The following is a 19,115-nucleotide window of genomic DNA, read 5'->3' on the forward strand; positions in this document are numbered from 1 at the left end:
AGAACGACTTTCACACTATGAAAATAATGAGTATCATTAAACCCTGGGGTCATTATCACAAGAAAGTAAGACTTTTAAAACTGAATTTTTGCTAGTGCAAATAAAAAATAAGATAAAAAATTGCTGCACTGGGGCAATAATGTAATAAAACAGTGCATCACTTTGCAACACTGCTCTCCCAAAGGTTAAAATATGCCAGAGGTTTTGTGCTAAAATTGCCCAGTAACCGTACTCTTTCTCGGTTTGTTGGTGATATTTCACATGAAATAAAGTCAAAGTTGGAAGTAGACACTACTTGTCGAAACAAGGCGGAGATGCTATGTCGCTTAGTAATTGATGAAATAGCCATTAAGCAACAACTCCAGTAGGACTGGAAATTAGATGCATTCTTCCAAGAACAAGATGCAATGCAGGAGCAGCATCTTGAAAATGGTAGAATGTCAAAATAATATGAGCAAAGAAAATTACCAATTCTGGCTAATCGTTTGTTATGTTTCATGATAAGTGGACTTTCAACTAAATTCAGGTTGCCAGCAGCATATTTTTTCACTAAACAACTTTCTGGTGCACAACTATGTAAACTTATGTTGTCTTTGACTCACAAGACCGAACAATGTGGCTTTTTTGTGCTTCGCATTGTAACAGATAATCATAAAACAAACATCAAAATGATGAAAAGTTGCGCGGAAGTAAATCACTGTATCAGAGTGTCATGTCCAAAAAACTGAACAGCCGCTGTTTTTAACTTTCAATTAGTGTCACATTTTAAAGAATCTGAGATCTTTTTTTTAGAAAGAGCTATGTTTGATGGTGAGGGAGTGATTTCTGGGAAATACGTGAAACAGCTGTACAAACTACAAGCTTCAGAAATTATAAAACCTGTCACTTTTCTTTCTACGAACCACACTGATCCCACTAACTTAGAAAACATGAACATAAAGAGTGCTAAGCAGGCATTTTCGCCAGAAATAATTTCTGCACTAAAGCTTAAAGAAAACAGTCACATTCACGAGAACGCTTTGGATTTCATTTCTTCAGGAGCTACGATAAAATATGTGGAACACGTGTTAAAATGGTATACACTTCATGATATTAGCAATACATCACATCATACACGAATTCGCAATGATGGCAGAAAGCAATAACTTTGAATTGATGGTGAAAGGCTAGAATGGCTACAAAATCAATTCCTACTGTACCTAGACTATCAAAAATGAAAGCACTAGATCTGAAAGTAATTCCTAAGTAATGCAATATATGAAGCAATAAAAACTAACATTTACCTCAACAATTGAGTGCATAAAAATAGAGGGTGTTACAAAAAGGTACGGCCAAACTTTCAGGAAACATTCCTCACACACAAACAAAGAAAATATGTTATGTGGACATGTGTCCGGAAACGCTTACTTTCCATGTTAGAGCTCATTTCATTACTTCTCTTCAAATCACATTAATCATGGAATGGAAACACACAGCAACAGAACGTACCAGCGTGACTTCAAACACTTTGTTACAGGAAATGTTCAAAATGTCCTCCGTTAGCGAGGATACATGCATCCACACTCCGTCGCATGGAATCCCTGATGCGCTGGTGCAGCCCTGGAGAATGGCGTATTGTATCACAGCCATCCACAATACGAGCACGAAGAGTCTCTACATTTGGCACCGGGGTTGCGCAGACTAGTGCTTTCAAATGCCCTCATAAATGAAAGTCAAGAGGGTTCAGGTCAGGAGAGCGTGGAGGCCAAGGAATTGGTCCGCCTCTACCAATCCATCGGTCACCGAATCTGTTGTTGAGAAGCGTGCGAACACTTCGACTGAAATGTGCAGGAGCTCCATCGTGCATGAACCACATGTTGTGTCATACGTGCAAAGCACATGTTCTAGCAGCACAGGTAGAGTATCCCGTATGAAATCGTGATCCATTGAGCGTAGGTGGAAGAACATGGGGCCCAATCAAGACATCACTAACAATGCCTGCCCAAACGTTCACAGAAAATCTGTGTTGATGAAGTGATTGCACAATTGCATGCGGATTCTCGTCAGCCCACACATGTTGATTGTGAAAATTTACTATTTGATCACGTTGGAATGAAGCCTCATCCCTAAAGAGAACATTTGCACTGAAATGAGGATTGACACATTGTTGGATGAACCATTCGCAGAAGTGTACCCATGGAGGCCAATCAGCTGCTGATAGTGCCTGCAGATGCTGTACATGCTACGGAAACAACTGGTTCTCCCATAGCACTCTCCATACAGTGACGTGGTCAACGTTACCTTGTACAGCAGCAACTTCTCTGACGCTGACATTAGGATTATCGTCCACTGCACGAAGAATAGCCTCGTCCATTGCATGTGTGCTTGTCGTTCTAGGTCTTCCCCAGTCGCGGTTCTTAGGCTGGAACGTTCCGTGCTCCCTAAGACGCCGGTCAATTGCTTCGAACGTCTTCCTGTCGGGACACCTTCATTCTGGAAATCTGTCTCGATGCAAACGTACCGCGCCACGGCTATTGCCCCATACTAATCCATACATCAAATGGGCATCTGCCAACTCCGCATTTGTAAACATTGCGCTGACTGCAAAACCACGTTAGTGATGAACACTAACCTGTTGATGCTACGTACTGATGTGCTTGATGCTAGCGCTGTAGAGCAATGAGTCGCATGTCAACACAAGCACCAAAGTCAACATTACTTTACTTCAATTGGGCCAACTGGCGATTAATCAAGGAAGTACAGTACATACTGACGAAACTAAAATGAGCTCTAACATGGAAATTAAGTGTTTCCAGACACATGTCCACATAACATCTTTTCTTTATTTGTATGTGATGAATGTTTCCTGAAAGTTTGGCCGTACCATTTTGTAACACGCTGTATATGCTAAATAATGGCTTTCACTTTGTCCTCTGTCACAGTTTTAACAGTGACTGTGTGGAAATGTTCTTCAGTGGACTGTGGCAAACAGCCGGCAATAACAAGATGTTGGATTGCAGAACAGTGACTTTTAGTATGAAAAGAATTTTGAAAACAGGTTTGTTATCAGTGACTTTTGGTACCGATACAGACACGGACGAAAAAGCACTTCCAGTATGGAGAAATTCACATGCAAAATCATCAACACCCAATAGTCAAGAGGTAAACAAAGAGAAAGAACAGTTGCCAGCTCATATTACCCAGATACAAGCTGCCATGTGCGAAATGCAACATAAGTCTTTGTGTTTATTAAAACTCTCTTATGCTCCTACCATTATTAGAGCAATCTAGTATATCCTCCTTAGAAAGTCAAATTTTCTCGTAAATCACTTTTGCCAAGTTTGACTTTTTTTTTTAACCTACGCGTGCTAATAATGAGTTTTATATATCTTTTTCTATACACATAGCTTAATATTGTTAAATTATCATCAATGGTGTACATCAGTGGATATGTCACAAAGGAAGAATTATATGAAATATCCTGTTCATCCTGCGAACTTCGGATTTTAACCAGTCCGCACAAATTTTCCTTAATGGATCTAATATATTCCTGTAACATCACAGAAAACAGCTTGACTTACCCATCAATGCCCTTCGTGAATCTGCTAAATACTGCGTCAGATTTTGTGGCAAGTTCTCTCCCGTACTTTTGAATTAATGGTTGAGAAAACATTTGGGAATATGTATAATGTCAGAACTAGGAAAAGCAGCTTGCTTATGTTGTAACAGTGGGGAAAATCACTCAAACGTTCTTAGTGTCCTTATGTGGAAATATTTCTTACCAATTGTGCTGAAGCAGATAGCTTCATTCACCACAGAAGCTTATGGAAAACCAAAGTTCTTGAACTCCAAACCACTTAACCTAAAGGTGCTGTGTGTATATCACCATACAGTGTGACATGCAGACAATCAGTGTCACACACATATACGTAGGATACCGATAAAAACTGATTTCATCTACTTTATAGCGAAGTTGTAGTTTTTTTTTCGCCAATTAACAGAATTGGCGAAACCATATGTTACTTCTTTGTGCTCCAGAGTGTAAATGGTTTTGCCAGTTTCACCTTCCTCTGCTAAAACACCTGAACAGTCAGCAGGCAGTGCTCCATAGCAGCTGGCTGAACTAGACGGTGTGAGAAGCAGACAAATGGAGTGCCGAGGCCGTTAAGAGCGCACTAGTCGGCTATGGTCAAGCATACATTGAATGGCACATTCACATCGACTTCTGCACTACTCTAACTAAACTTTGCCATGCAATACATAAAAAGCAACATGACCCTCTAACATCTGGTGTTTTGTTGCTACATGACAATGTCAGACCCTGTTCTCCCATTCACACCCAAAATCTGATCAGATCTTTTGGATGAGAAGCGACTGTCCACACGATGTACAGTCCAGACTTGCCAATGAGTGATTTTCACTTGGTCTGCTACATAAAGGAGTTTTTCACCGGCAAGTGCTTTACAACAGATGACAAGGTGAAAGAAGCAGTTAAAGAATGGTTATCCTCACACGCTGCAAACATCTGTGACTTAGGAATACAGAAGCTTGTAGAATGTTATGACAAAATTTTAAACAAATATGGAAACCAAGATGAAAAATAGAGAAACATGTAAGGAATTCAATAATAACAGTTTTTTGAAAAAATCTATGATAGTTTATGATTTATAAAAAATCTAACATTACTTTCCGAATAAGACTTGCATCATCAAAATATTTCTGTTCTCACAGTGTAAACTCTTAAAATTCTAAAACTTGAGAACTATGCTATGAGTGAGTTGTTTTAGGCCAATGCAAGTACCCTTTGTTGGTGGGTATCACTCTCAAGTGGTTTTTCTATTTATCTCTTGTATATTCATCTTTTTAAACAAATATCATACATTTATTAAATAAGCATAGCATTTGTATTTTTAGTGTCTCCCTCCTACTCAACATATACTTTCCAAACTATCAAAAAATCATGCTTTATATAAATTAGGAGCATAAAGCATTGAGTTTTACCTGTTGGGATGAGAGGATGGTAGCAGGAACTGAAAGTGTACTAAACTGATCTCATCAGAAAGCTCTAACAGTTGCAGTGATGTCACTTCATAGGATATGTAGGCTCTGCGGACATAAACCTACAACAAGAGAAAAATCATAAATTTTTCACATAAGTTATTTCCACAAATAAAAAAATAAAATGAAATTTGAAGTTATCTCAGCATATTTTCATGTCCAAAAGAAATGTTTATTTCTGATAACTGTCCCAAAAGTCTGTCTCGTTGTATGAATACAGATGAGATTTCCTTGTTGTGTCTTTCAGGATATATTCAATTGGTGGTTGCGACAACATGGCTCAACAAGATTGTTCTCTGGCCACGTGAAACTGAAAATCATCAAGATGTCTGGTGCCTTTGCAGTATTATATTTATATGAAGTAAAGAAAATAGAGATTTTGCATTTTTCAGTGCATTTTTGAAGGGAAGCACCAATGAATGATTCCTGGGCCTTGGTAGCTACAGAAGATCAATTCACACTGACTTCCATAACAATATCTCAAGGCACCAATCACGCATTCATAGAAATACCTGATCTATGGTTTGCACATTGTCTGATAAGGGGAGTGTTAGTGGGAAATTTCAGTGGTACAGAACCTTTTTAAAATACACATCCTCAGATTAACAAATTTATTTTGTGAAAAATAAATCAATTATATCAGCAAAAGAGATACTGTAGGTAACACACAAAAAACTATGAGCTTCACAACTAACTGTAGTAGCTAGGACACTCAGACATCATTAAGCACTGTCTGCTCTACATGAAACACAATGTTAGGATGCAGGATCCTGACTCAGAAGGAAGGTTATTTCCAAGAATTTTAAATCCAAAATTTGATTTCTATATCATTTTATGGTACTGAATATGGGCAGCACATGCACAATGTACTCAATGTAGCAGTGGATTTTCTTTTCTTTTTTTTTAAATGAAAGTTTAGGGATAAGACTTTGTCCAAAAGCTTGGTTATGTGTGTTCTGACCATACATCTTATCATTGTGAAGGTTAACTTCACTCCCACTGACTATATTCTTCATATCCCCATCCCAACCTAGGCGTCTTAAATCTGCTTGCCCAATCCATGGACACTAAAAAATCAAAATTGATTGTAGCCACTCCCTTGTCACCTGTAGACATGTGCAGTAAACAACTGCCACTTCAGTATTGGTGCACACTTTAATTCTGTTTATTTGTACAAACGAATGATACAGTCTAGTTTTAAAGTAGTCACATTTCGCACTGGCCATTCAATCATGCGGGGTGGGGTGCGTGCGCTCGCACGAGTGAGTGAGTGAGTGAGTGAGTGAGAGAGAGAGAAAATAAGCCACTGAAGGCCCTTGGTTCATTCTGAGACAAGTATTTAGACATAATAATGGCTCTCAGAGTTCTTTGACGATTACTTTTACTGAAAGCTGACATTTATGTGCAGTTGTTGAATCAATGTTGCATAAAGAAGCTAATGTTTTTGAAATAACGAATAACATTCTAACCCAGTATGAGGACACACAACTAAAATTATGGGAACTAGTGTGTGCCTGGCTGCCACTGATTACATAATGTATTAAAAATTATGGGCACACTTATGAACAGCTACTTTGTCAGTAGCTGACACTGAGAGAATTCGTAGCTGTATTATAAACTATGTTATAGAAACACCTAACCACAACTAATTTTAAGACCTATTGGGATCTGCCAATCCCCTGAAGACATTTATCTTTCCATGCCATTATTGGTTTCAAACTTTCATTCACCATCAGATGACTGCATTATGAGATGAACTGCTAATCAGATGTTAGTTGTTTTGTTTTGTCTGGTATCAGCCATGTTCACTGGCATCATAGCAAACAAAACAACCAATGTCTGATTAGCAGTTTATCTTGTAATGCAGCCAACATATTATAAACTAAAGTTCAAAACCAGAAATGGCAAGGAGAAATAAAATGTGTTGAGAAAAAAGTCTTCAAATTAGTGGCTAGCAACTGTCTTTATAACATTGTGTGTGTGTGTGTGTGTGTGTGTGTGTGTGTGTGTGTGTGTGTGTGTGTGTGTGTGTACACTTAGTAAGAAATAAGTTCAATATGACCTGGCGCAATCTAATGTGCAGACACACTAAGTACCAAATGGATTTCTACACAACAGAAATGAAATACACTGAGATAATAGCCAACAAATTCAGATGCAAAATCACTCACTCAGATGTCATCATGTGTTTTCATACTGTATCAGATGGAGGAGAGAGAGAGATTTTATAATCCAAACAGAAAATCGATGGCCCATTTAGTTAGGGAATAGAAGTTTAAACATTTTTAATTACTTTTAAGTAAGTTGCACAAATTTCTGTCATATAACACAAGTATTACCACTAAAAACTCTACTTCTCATGACGGAGTAATCACCAGATCCTTTCTTCAAACACTTTTACATGCTGTGAAGAAATATGATACGTATTTACATTGGTCATGGGATATCCACATTTATTCAACAAAGTTTACTCAAAACCATGTTTTTAAAATTTTCAAAGGTTAATGACTCACTATTTAGTTGTAAACACCAAACTAGTTTCTGAAGTTCTATTTCAAATACTTCTTCCAAAATAGCCATAAAGGAAACCATGGAGAAATTTGGAAAGTGGTTAAGTCTCAAGCAGAAGACATAAAAACTTTGAGGTATGTTGGTAACATTGTAATTCTGTCGAAGGACTTGGAAGGGCAGATGAACAGAATGAATTGTGTCTTGAAAGAGGATATCGGATAACTATGAACAGAAGTAAATCAAGGGTAATGGAGTTTAGTTACATTGCACCAAATCAAGTGACACAGAGAGAATTAGGTTAGGAAATGAAGCATTAAAAGTAATAGATAAGTTTTGTTCTCTTAGCAGCAAAGTAGAGAGGATGTGAAAAGCAGACTAGCAATAGCAAGAAAAGTGCTTCTTAAAAAGAGGTATTTTTTAACAATGAATATAATTTTAAGTATTAGGATATCTAATCCGAATTTCTCTCTCGGAAGTGTACCGTTGTAGTCTTCAATTCAGAGACTGGTTTGATGCAGCCCTCCATGCTACTCTATCCTGTGCAAGCTGCTTCATCTCCCAGTACCTACTGCAACCTACATCCTTCTGAATCTGCTTCGAGTAATCATCTCTTGGTCTCTCTCTACGATTTTTACCCTCCATGCTACCCTCCAATACCAAATTGGAGATCCATTGATGCCTCAGAACATGTCCTACCAACCGATCCCTTCTTCTAGTCAAGTTGTGCCACAAATTTCTCTTCTCACCAATTCTATTCAATACCTCCTTATTAGTTATGTGATCTATCCATCTAATCTTCAGCATTCTTCTGTAGCACCACATTTCGAAAGCTTCTATTCTCTTCTTGTCCAAACTATTTATCATCCATGTTTCACTTCCATACATGACTACACTCCATACAAATACTTTCAGAAATGACTTCCTGACACCTAAATCTATACCTGATGTTAAAAAATTTCTCTTCTTCAGAAACGCTTTCCTTGCCATTTTTTATCCTCTCTACTTCGACCATCATTACATCTACATCTACATCCATACTCCGCAAGCCACCTGGCGGTGTGTGGCGGAGGGTACTTTGAGTACCTCTATCGGTTCTCCCTTCTATTCCAGTCTCGTATTGTTCGTGGAAAGAAAGATTGTCGGTATGCCTCTGTGTGGGCTCTAATCTCTCTAATTTTATCCTCACGGTCTCTTTGCGAGATATACGTAGGAGGGAGCAATATACTGCTTGACTCCTCGGTGAAGGTATGTTCTTGAAATTTCAACAAAAGCCCTTACCGAGCTACTGAGTGTCTCTCCTGCAAAGTCTTCCACTGGAGCTTATCTATCATCTCCGTAACGCTTTCGCGATTACCAAATGATCCTGTAACGAAGCACGTTGGATCTTCTCTATCTCCTCTGTCAACCCTATCTGGTACGGATCCCACACTGGTGAGCAATATTCAAGCAGTGGGCAAACAAGTGTACTGTAACCTACTTCCTTTGTTTTTGGATTGCATTTCCTTAGGACTCTTCCAATGAATCTGTCTGTCATCTGCTTTACCGACGATCAACTTAATATGATCATTCCATTTTAAATCTTTCCTAATGCCTACTCCCAGATAATTTATGGAACTAACTGCTTCCAGTTGCTGTAGCTAAATGATAATGGATCTTTCTTTCTATGTATTCGCAGCACATTACACTTGTCTACATTGAGATTCAATTGCCATTCCCTGCACCATGTGTCAATTCATTGGGGATCCTCCTGCATTTCAGTACAATTTTCCATTGTTACAACCTCTCGATATAGCATTGCATCATCCGCAAAAAGCCACAGTGATCTTCCGATGTTATCCACAAGATCATTTATATATAATGCAAATACCAACGATCCTACAACACTCCCCTGCGACACACCTGAAATCACTCTTAATTCGGAAGACTTCTCTCCATTGAAAATGACATGCCGTGTTCTGTAACGCAGTTAGTTATTTTTCTCCCCAAATAGCAAAACTCATTTACTAAATTAAGTCTCTCATTCCCTAATCTAATTCCCTCAGCATCACCCGACTTAATTCGACTACATTACAATATCCTCATTTTGCTTTTGTTGATTTTCATCTTATAGCCTCCTTTCATGGCACTGTCCACTCTGTAGCCTTGTATGGAAGTGAAACACAGAAAAGAAAAGGTTCAGACCAGAAAACAATACAATATTTTATACAGAGTGGTGCTGCAGAAGAGTGCACAACACCCGAGGTCAGATTGAGTAACTAATGAGGATGTACTTAATCAAACTGGGACAAAAAGCAATTTATGGCGCAGATTGACTAAAGAATAGGGAACACAATGAAGCATCAAGGAATCATCAATTTAGTAATGGATGGGGGAGAGAGAGAGAGAGAGAGAGAGAGAGAGAGAGAGAGAGTGTGTGTGTGTGTGTGTGTGTGTGTGTGTGTGTGTGTGCGCGCGTGTGTGTGCGTGTTAAGACTAGCATGGTGAGCTGCAACAAACCAGTCTTTGGATTGAAGGTCTCAATAACAACAAAGACAAGGCAATTGTTGTATTACTGTGTACCACAACTGACACCTGTAACCTGTATAAGTAGCATAAAATTTATCTATCACATATTAAAAAAATCACATTTTTTGTAAACTTGAAGTTTTTGCAACATAAATGTCAATGTATATCATTTCTTTAAGCAATAGAGACAGCAATTTAATTATACTAACCTCTAGAGATGCATTGCACACTGCTTTATTGGTATGGAAAAAGAAATCGTGCAAGATATCAAAGATGGATGTTTCAGACATGATGAGTTTCTGCAAGTTTTCAGGATGAAAATCGTGGCCATACATGTCAACTGCAGACAGAAAAATTGATTCCATTTGATTGTGCCGCAGTTCATAAGCTGGCTGGTGAGCAGCTATTAACACCTGCAGAAAATAAAGAATAATGCACTCAGTTGTGATTTGTTTAAATAAAATGTGATCTTAATAAATTAGTTTTCTTTAAAGTCATGGTTACTTACTTGTCTTGCTCTTAGGGCAACTCTAGAGTGCTCGCTACGGTTCAGTGAAGTCAATTCATTCAATGTAGTTGCTAATTCATCTGTGAGTCCCGGTTCATTTGACCATAAATGATCTATTAGCATAGTTACAAGCATATTCTTCTTAGCTACCTAAAATATAAACCAAAATGTAAATAAATAAAAGTGGAAGTAATGGGTGTTTCTATGAACAGAAACAAATTATAAAATACAAACAGAAACGTATAGGAGTCTCACATGCAGGTAAGCTTACTTCAAGAACTAACAGCAGATCATGATTAACAATGACATTCTAAACTGAAAAATTAAAACCATTTTCATATGGTAGGAGCATGAGTAATTCACTCAGAACACTGGAGAATAACAAAAAGGACAAAATGGAACAATGACAAAGAGGAAGCAAATAAAGATAAGAGGAGGAAGAGAAAACAGTTTTGAAAAAGTGCTTAATGGATAGTTAGGTTTCAACAAATGTCACTACAATCATGAAGTACACGTAAAGAAAAATTTTGTATACAAATAAATCTAGACAATAGGAAATAAAATCAGAGGGCAAAAAAAGAGTAGATAAGAAAATTAATAACAGAAATAACCATAAACATAGAAGAGGAAAAATTAAGAGAACATAAGTATCACAAATTATTAACAGAATAATCACAAAATGTAAGAGCAGAATAAAGGTTGATGTCTCGAGGACTTGTGTACAGTAGTGGCAACAAGTGCATATCAACTTTGCTGGTCCTTTTTCAAACACTTTTTGGCTTATTTTTGTGGGCTCTTTCAGCAAATTACCATTTGCAGTGCCTGTGAACTCTACTATATTACAAAGTGCCAGTCACGCTTTGTCAACAACTTTTGCTTGGAAGGTTTGCCTGAAGTTTTCGTTACAGAAAATGGACCACAGTTTATGGCTCAGGACTTTAAACAGTTTTGTACAGTCTGTGGTATCATTCATCTTACCACTGCTCCATTTCATCATCAGTTAAGTGGAGGAACTGAACGATTTGTGCATACATTCAAGCAACAGATGAACAATTTATGTGCGCCTCACACACAAGAATGAGCTCTGCTGCTCTTCGTCGCGACTTGCTGCCCCCAGCCTTGTGACGGTCCATCACTGGCAGAGCTTCTACATGGCCGGCACCACCACACGCTGCTCCATTTGCTACACCCACTGCATCAAACGGTGCCTCCGACACACCTCAAGTATTGCTTTATGCCTAATGATTCTATTCTTTCAGAGTTTTTGGTCACACTAGGTTCTGCAGAAGAGGAACAATTCTTCAGAATTTGAGCATTTGCATGTATTCAATTCAACGTCCTGCTGGGTTGCTGTGTGGTCATCAGAACCAGATTTTTGCTTGTCGATTACAAGATTTTTCCGCAAATATTCCGTCCTTTAAAGGGGAGCCGACACGGCCCCCCTTGGGTGTCTCTCTGGTACTGCCAAAGATGGAGCTAGACTCATCGATTTTGCCACCGCAGCAGCTCAACTTTCTGGCACTCATCTCAGCACCTGCCATGGACCCGGCACCGCAGGCAGTGGCAGCACCCCTGCCATTATCATCGCCACCCTCTGTTTTCCCTCAGACTGCCTCAGAAAGAGGGCGTCAACCTTTTCGGGGGTTTTGTGAACGACATTCCCCTCTGAGTGCAGGATGATTGTCGGGGTGCAGCAGGGGGGTTTAAGTGTCAGTCCCAGTTATGGTTCAGCTTCCTGCCTCCCTCCTCCTCCTCCAGTGTCGTAAGATGGCTCCCTACAATACAAGGGTGCAGCACTTTTTCTTTTTTTCTCTCCCCCCCCCCCCTTTTTTTGGAAGAGGGGTGGAGGTGGGGGTGGGGTGGTTGGACAAGGAACGTGCAGTTCTAAACCATCGACTGCACACCGACCAGTGCATCAAGTAGGCGCTGATCTGCACGCCAATGGAAAGAGAGGGCAAGAGGACAGAGTTTAGCACCCCCTGTCAATGCTGACTTAACCAGCCACCAGTCGCTGGTCGGCCCAGTTCAGTCCCAGACTGAGTAATAAGAAAAGAATACTTAGTCTGCAGTCTATGAGTAGTAATAATGAAAAGCAGCCCCAGACCTACAATATTTCCGAACTGGTGCAAAAACTTGATAGTGGTGCCACCAGCTATCGCAACTTCTCTCATTCCTTGTTTGTGTCGGTACTGACTCCCACAGTAGTCAACACAATGGTAAGAAATCCAATGTTAACATTACACACAAACCTGATAATACAAAATTGTGAAGAATCCAAACTTCAGTAATTTTTAGCCTTTTGGGCTCTCAGTAGCTCTCTTATCACTGAAGTTTGGCAGGTGGTCAATCTTCCTGTTTATTATTTTCAGTCTTCGTCTCTGATTTTTGTATTTTAAAGAAACATTGACGAACCACTATAAATCAGGGCATAAAGTAAGCAGTCTTGACATGTCCATGGACCAAAAAAAAGTTACACAGTTGAGATGGGGCATATGGCTCCAAGTGATAGATTGTGATGTTACATATACATCTTCATTTTTCATCCATACTATCTAAGAGTATATGGAGTACTTTTTGGAGTGTACTGCTACATAAGAAGAACTCTGGTGAAAAGATGAACCGTTCAACACGCAGATTGGCTTCACGGCATAAACACTCCCCTGGATAACAGTATTAAAATGTGCTAAACAAAGGACAGTTTATGGAGGGAAATGGTCAAGTAAAAGTAGAAAGTGGAGCTCACAACTTTGCTGTGTCATTTCAGAGAAGCTTAAAGGAAGAATATTTGACAAAGAATAAGTGGCAAGTTTAGGTACTACTTACTGTTGCTTCTATTCTGGTGAATATAGAGCAATTTAAGAAAAAACAAGATTGCTACTTACTGTACAGAAGACACGTTAATTTGCAGACAGGTGCAATTAAAAGACACTTAGACAAAGTTTTCGGCCACAGCCTTCGTTAGCAAAAGAGAAACACACACACCATTCATACACACAAGCAAGCACACCTCACGCACACGAGTGCCAGCTCCGGCAGCTCAGGCACAAGCTGCTAGAGTTGGTGGCCATGTGTGTGTGAGGTGAGCTTGCTTGCATGTATGAATTGCTGATGAAGGCTGTGGCCCAAAAGCTTTGTGTAAGTGTTTTTATTATGACTGTCTGAAACTTAACATGTCTTCTTTACAGCAAGCAGCAATCTATGGTTTCCTACATTGCTGATATTCCTACCTGGAGTTTCCATTGTTTGATTCTTGTGAATACACATGAATGCAAAGAGCTTTCCAGCTGCAGTGTTCAACTAGTGCAAGGAAATGTTGCAGAAACCAACTTCCACTGTCTACTAAATCATATCTATCACCATTAATGTGAATGTTAATTTAATTATGGAAAATAGCTCACCTATCCTTTAAACTGACATCTAACAACATTAAGGAGTATAATGTTTGTTGTACTACATCACCAAATAAAGAAAAAATGGGATCATCACTCAAGCTCTTCACACTGTCTCAATATACTTCAGTGATTTTGGTTCTCACCTGTGAATGTGAAAAGATGGTTGCAGTAACGGCAGCCATGTCATCTTTGTGTTTATCACGTAGGGCTGTCACACATTTGTCATAGCTTCCTGCAACAACAACAATAAATCTATAAGCACATTCATGCTATAGCTGCAAATAACAGTAAACTGTTGCAGTAGAATGAACAGCTGTATTACACACATTAATGTTTCTTGAAAGAAAAAACTGCACACAGCAATAAAGCAGAGAAATTAAACTGATTTTTAGCAGAACAAGGGTTCTTGATTGAATTGTCTTTTTAAACAACAGCAACATTACAAACAATGTAGTCTCAAAAGCAGAACCAGTAAAGGAGCTCTTGTTCATTTCCATAACATTTAACATTGGGTATCTCATAGAAGGCCACTGTCCACAGCGGCATAAAGCTGCCCACCTTCAATGGTCAAACTCTTAGAAACGGGACAACTGATGCCTGCAGGCAAGTACTGAAGCCTTACAAGTTGCTATTTTCTCTTAAAATTATGCAAGGTGTTGAATGCACAGACAGCCAAACAGTGTTTAACCCATACTGTGTGAAGGAAGAAGTCATAATGACTTGGGCCCACCCATTTGGATGGCCAAGTATTGCCCTTTCTTCTACACTTTCATGTATATATGCTGTAAAAACACTCATCTTATGAGATGACGACAGTTGTGTTCACTGGGTTGCAAGCATATGTTCCTAGTTTGACGAACACTCATGTCCATTATAATTATCCGGGCTGTTATGCTGTGATCGGTTGATGAATTTTGTCTCAATTGAGACAAAATTCATCAACCGACCACGGCATAACAGCCCGGATAATTATAATGGACATGATATTTCCAGCCGTGAACGTCTACATTTTAGTAGAACACTCAGGTACTCTTATCACAACTCAACTGGCTTGCTAAATCACCCTATCTTAATCCCACCTATCTGGAACAGTGAGAAACAAAGCAATCAACATCTCTGCGACTTGGTTGCTCCATAGTAGCCAATCATCACTGGGTGGCTTGACTGCATACGGTATACCTGGAGAAACAGGTAGACTCTTTTCCTCAGTGAACTGGGGCCATTATCAATACTAGAGGTGGTGTTACATGGTATTATTGCAATGTCTCTGGAGGTAATTAAGTTATTTATGGTGTGCTTACACTTTCCAGCAGTCAAATTTGTATTCAGTGTTAATATAATTCTCCTTTTCAGGGAAGCTTCTCTTGCTATTGCCAGTTTGCTTTTTATGTTATTTCCTCCTGCTGTTGTCAGTTATTTTCATGCCAAAATAACAAAACTAGTCTCCTACCTTCAGCATCTCATATGCTAATCTAATTTCCCAGTATTAGTCGACTTCATTCATCTACACTCCAATATGCCTCTTTTACTCTCATTTATTAAGGTACGTCTCTAAGTTGCCAAAAAATCTATTCTGCTGAAATGGTCTTCCGAGTCCTTAGCAGTCTCTGACAGAATTACAAGGTCATCCGCAAATTTCGAAGTTTTTATTTCTTCTTCCATAATTTTAATTTCCTTTCCTAATTTCTTCTTATTTCCTTTTCTGCTGGCTCACAGCACAGACGAGGGGATACACTACAAACTCATTCAATCCCTTTCATGTTCACCTAACTCTTAGAGCTGCTGCATATTATCATAAATGTCCTGTGTTTGAGGGGGGGGGGGGGGGGGGGGGGGAGAGAGAGAGAGAGAGAGAGAGAGAGAGAGAGAGAGAGAGAGAGAGAGAGAGAGGGGGGGGGGGGGGGGGGGGAGAGAAGGAGAAGAAAAAGAAATTAAATTAAATGTCCATGCTTACAGTATAAGGCAGAAAATTGAACTTCATGTTCATACAACTCAAACCACTGCCTTAAAAGTCCCCCTTTTCAGTCAATCAAAAGTGTGCGTGTACGTGTAATTACTTTCGGTTCCATGGATCATTTTGCACGATAAATCGTAATTATGTGGAATGAGTCATTTTAAGTTCACATTGCAAATTAATTTATAAATACGGTACATGCTGAACAAATTTAAGTTTTTCCTAAAGATTCAAAGGATCAATAAAGAAGCACTAATCCTTTCTTTCCTCCCAAAACTAAATTTTAATGGAGTTTTACTGGTTTTGCACTGTTTTTTTTTTTTTTTTTTGCATGCTCCCTCCATTCTTGTAGATATTTTTCATTTCTTGAAAAATTTCATCCTTTTCCTGTATTTTTATGCCTGTCTTCCCACTTGCTCAGTTTACTCTTGGCTTAGTTGACTTTACAATTTTTCTTATCATTTCAATGGTTTATGTTGGTTGCCTTCTCCCCTTCTTATGTTAGCTGCTGTTTACTGTTCACACATTCTTCACGAATTCCCCTGCATCCGTCTTTTAGATTTATTTTTGCATAAATATTTGCTTTATCACACATAACATCCTCTTGGGGCCACTTTCACGATTTTTAACTTCTACTCCTGAAATATGAACTCCACTGTATAGCAGTTTCTGCTTATCGTGAAATTTCTGAGATTAGAGCAGTACTCACAGTGAAATCACTTCATCTATGTGCCTTATGTGGTGAATCTTATATCCCTCGTGCATTAAGATCTTCTGCATCCGTTATTGTCATAGCACTGCCACTCCACCACTATTCCAGCTATTTGGACAAGGATACCTTAGCCCCCTGATTACACAGGGATGACACTACTGATGCCTGAGCTGCACCCTCCTCATGTATGCCAAGGAGTAGACACCCATCTTCTTGGGGCATTGGGACTCACTGCAACAGCCATCGTGCCAGGCAACCTTTTCTGTGGCTGGTTGGCACCCATTGGGAGCCCCTGATTGGAGTGGGTGGCATCAGGGCAGATGACCCGCAATGAAACAAAGTCATTTTTTGCTGGGGGCTGAATGACCCCAGCAGTCTCTCAGAAAGGGAGGATAGAGTACAGTGCTTCAACATAGACCCCTAGTTGTCCCCCTCCCTAGCAACACTATGGGAGGAACTTAGGGCTACAGAATGAGGAGAGCCATATTCATGTTATTTAGCAGAACCGATGGAAACTCCTTTCTGAATATGAAGCCTCTGTTTTTTGTTGAGCACCTGGAGGATAAGTTTGGGGAAGTGACAGAGCTGTCCAAAATGTGCAGTGGGTCAGTCCTGATTCAGACGGCATCCCCAGCCCAGTCCTAGGTGTTACTCTCCTGTGACAAACAGGGCAATATTCCTATTTTGGTCACTCCTCATAAAAGCTTCAATGTGGCCCAGGGAATTATTTTTCCATTGTGATCTACTGTCACTCCGACGATGAGCTATGCGCCAATTTAGAATGACGGGGTGTTCACTTCGTTTGGGATGTCTTTAAGGGGTCATGTCTATAGGTGGCCTAAACACAATAGGGTTGCCACATGTGCCTTCAACTTGAGGGTGATTCAATACCTGAAAAGATCAAGCTGATGGTACACCAACGTGATGTCAAACCATAGATCCCTCCTCCTATGAGGTGCTTTAAGTGTTGAAATTCGATCACATGTCCTCCTGGTGCAATTCCAGCATCACATGTAGAGACTGCGGACATTCACTGCATTCGAATACCCCATGTGCACTTCCACCTGTGTCAACTGTGGAAAGCACTACTCCAACTACTCACCAGACTACATGGTACTATGCAAAAATGCAGAAAATTCTGCAGTACAATGCCCTGAACAGACTGTCTTACCACGAGGCTAAACTGAAATACAAAACACTGAACCATGTTCGAATGCTATCGTCTTATGCTGCTGCTACGACAGCGCCCCCCCCCCCCCCCCCCTCCATGATGCCATTACGCCACTCTAAGCTTTCTCCAGTGGTCCCCCAGGGCTACCCATCTTCATCTCCCCTCCTGCTGGCTGTGGACATGTCTTCCTCTATTGCTCCCAAAGCTTCTACTTTGGGAGCATCAACACCCCCCCCCCCCCCCCCCAAAAAGCCGAGGACATCGGTTGCCTCCCCCCAACCGGAGAAGCAACACCGGCTCCTCTTGCACAGAAGGGGTCCCTCAGGACTACCTTCCACAGTTTCCCCCGTGGTCAGGTGGACAGCAGCCAGTGACAGAAGGAGCTACTAGTTGCTGGCTGAAGAGCTTCATGGTCTTCCTCTATCCCTGAGGCTACTTCCAAGAAGCCCTAAGGAGTGGCAAGAGGGTGAACAAACAAAGTAGTCGTTAGGAAAGGACAGACTCTGGTGGCCCCCGTACCACCACTCGCTAATAGTTTTGCGTCCGAGGACAAGGTGGAGATTCTGGCATCCCCTGAGGACCTAGATTTCGCTGCCACCTGGGATGCAATGATACTGGATGTGAACACTCAACCAATGGCAGCAGGTAACCAAGAGGCGTAATCTACCTCCTTGGTCCCTTCACGCCCTCCCAGACAACAGAAAGCATTGTTCTCCAGGGAAATTGTGGCAGTTTTTTCTGCCACCAGGGTTGAGTCACGACTACTCTTTAAGTGTTACATCTGCCTTCTGCGTTGCCCTGCAGGAAACCTGGTTTCCCGTTATGCAGTCCCTCACCCTTTGTATGTATTGGGGATACTACAAAAACTGTACTACTGTAACAGACTTAGGATGGCAATTGTATCTATCTTCTTCACTCTGTCTCTAGCAAACCTTGTCCCTTCAAACACCTTTAGGAGCTGTGGTTGTCAGGGTGAGGACAACACAGGAAATTACAATCTGCAACAACTACTTCCCTTTAGATGGTGAAGCACCTCACCATACATTGGCTGCACCTAATTTCCCAACCCCCCCACACACACACACCTTTTCTACTTCTGGGGGATTTTAATGCCCATAACCCTTTGCAGGGTGGAACTAAGATTACTGGCCATGGTGAAGATGTGGAGGACCTAATAATTCAGCTCAACCTTTTGGCTCTTAAATACAGGTGCCCCCATGAATTTCAGTGTGGCTCATGGCACATACTTGGCCACTGATCTCTCGGTTTGCAGTCCTGGCCCTCTCCCGTCTATCCAATCGAGAGCTCACAACAACTAGTGTGGT

General features: G+C 40.3%; 1 protein-coding gene across 8 annotated transcripts in view; it reads right to left on the reverse strand.

The window, feature by feature from the left end:
- Positions 1 to 19,115, reverse strand: part of LOC126285378 (acetyl-CoA carboxylase) — a 385,520-nt gene that overhangs the window by 58,369 nt on the left and 308,036 nt on the right. For all 8 annotated transcript variants that reach the window (XM_049984706.1, XM_049984707.1, XM_049984705.1 and 5 more), the window contains 4 exons: positions 14,097 to 14,185; positions 10,562 to 10,711; positions 10,263 to 10,466; positions 4,981 to 5,099 (listed from right to left, as the gene is read on the reverse strand). In XM_049984706.1, coding sequence (XP_049840663.1) covers positions 4,981 to 5,099; positions 10,263 to 10,466; positions 10,562 to 10,711; positions 14,097 to 14,185 — 562 coding nt within the window. The remainder of the gene's footprint in view (positions 1 to 4,980; positions 5,100 to 10,262; positions 10,467 to 10,561; positions 10,712 to 14,096; positions 14,186 to 19,115) is intronic.

This window comes from Schistocerca gregaria, chromosome 8 (genome assembly GCF_023897955.1).
Source record: "Schistocerca gregaria isolate iqSchGreg1 chromosome 8, iqSchGreg1.2, whole genome shotgun sequence".
Taxonomy (NCBI): domain Eukaryota; kingdom Metazoa; phylum Arthropoda; class Insecta; order Orthoptera; family Acrididae; genus Schistocerca; species Schistocerca gregaria.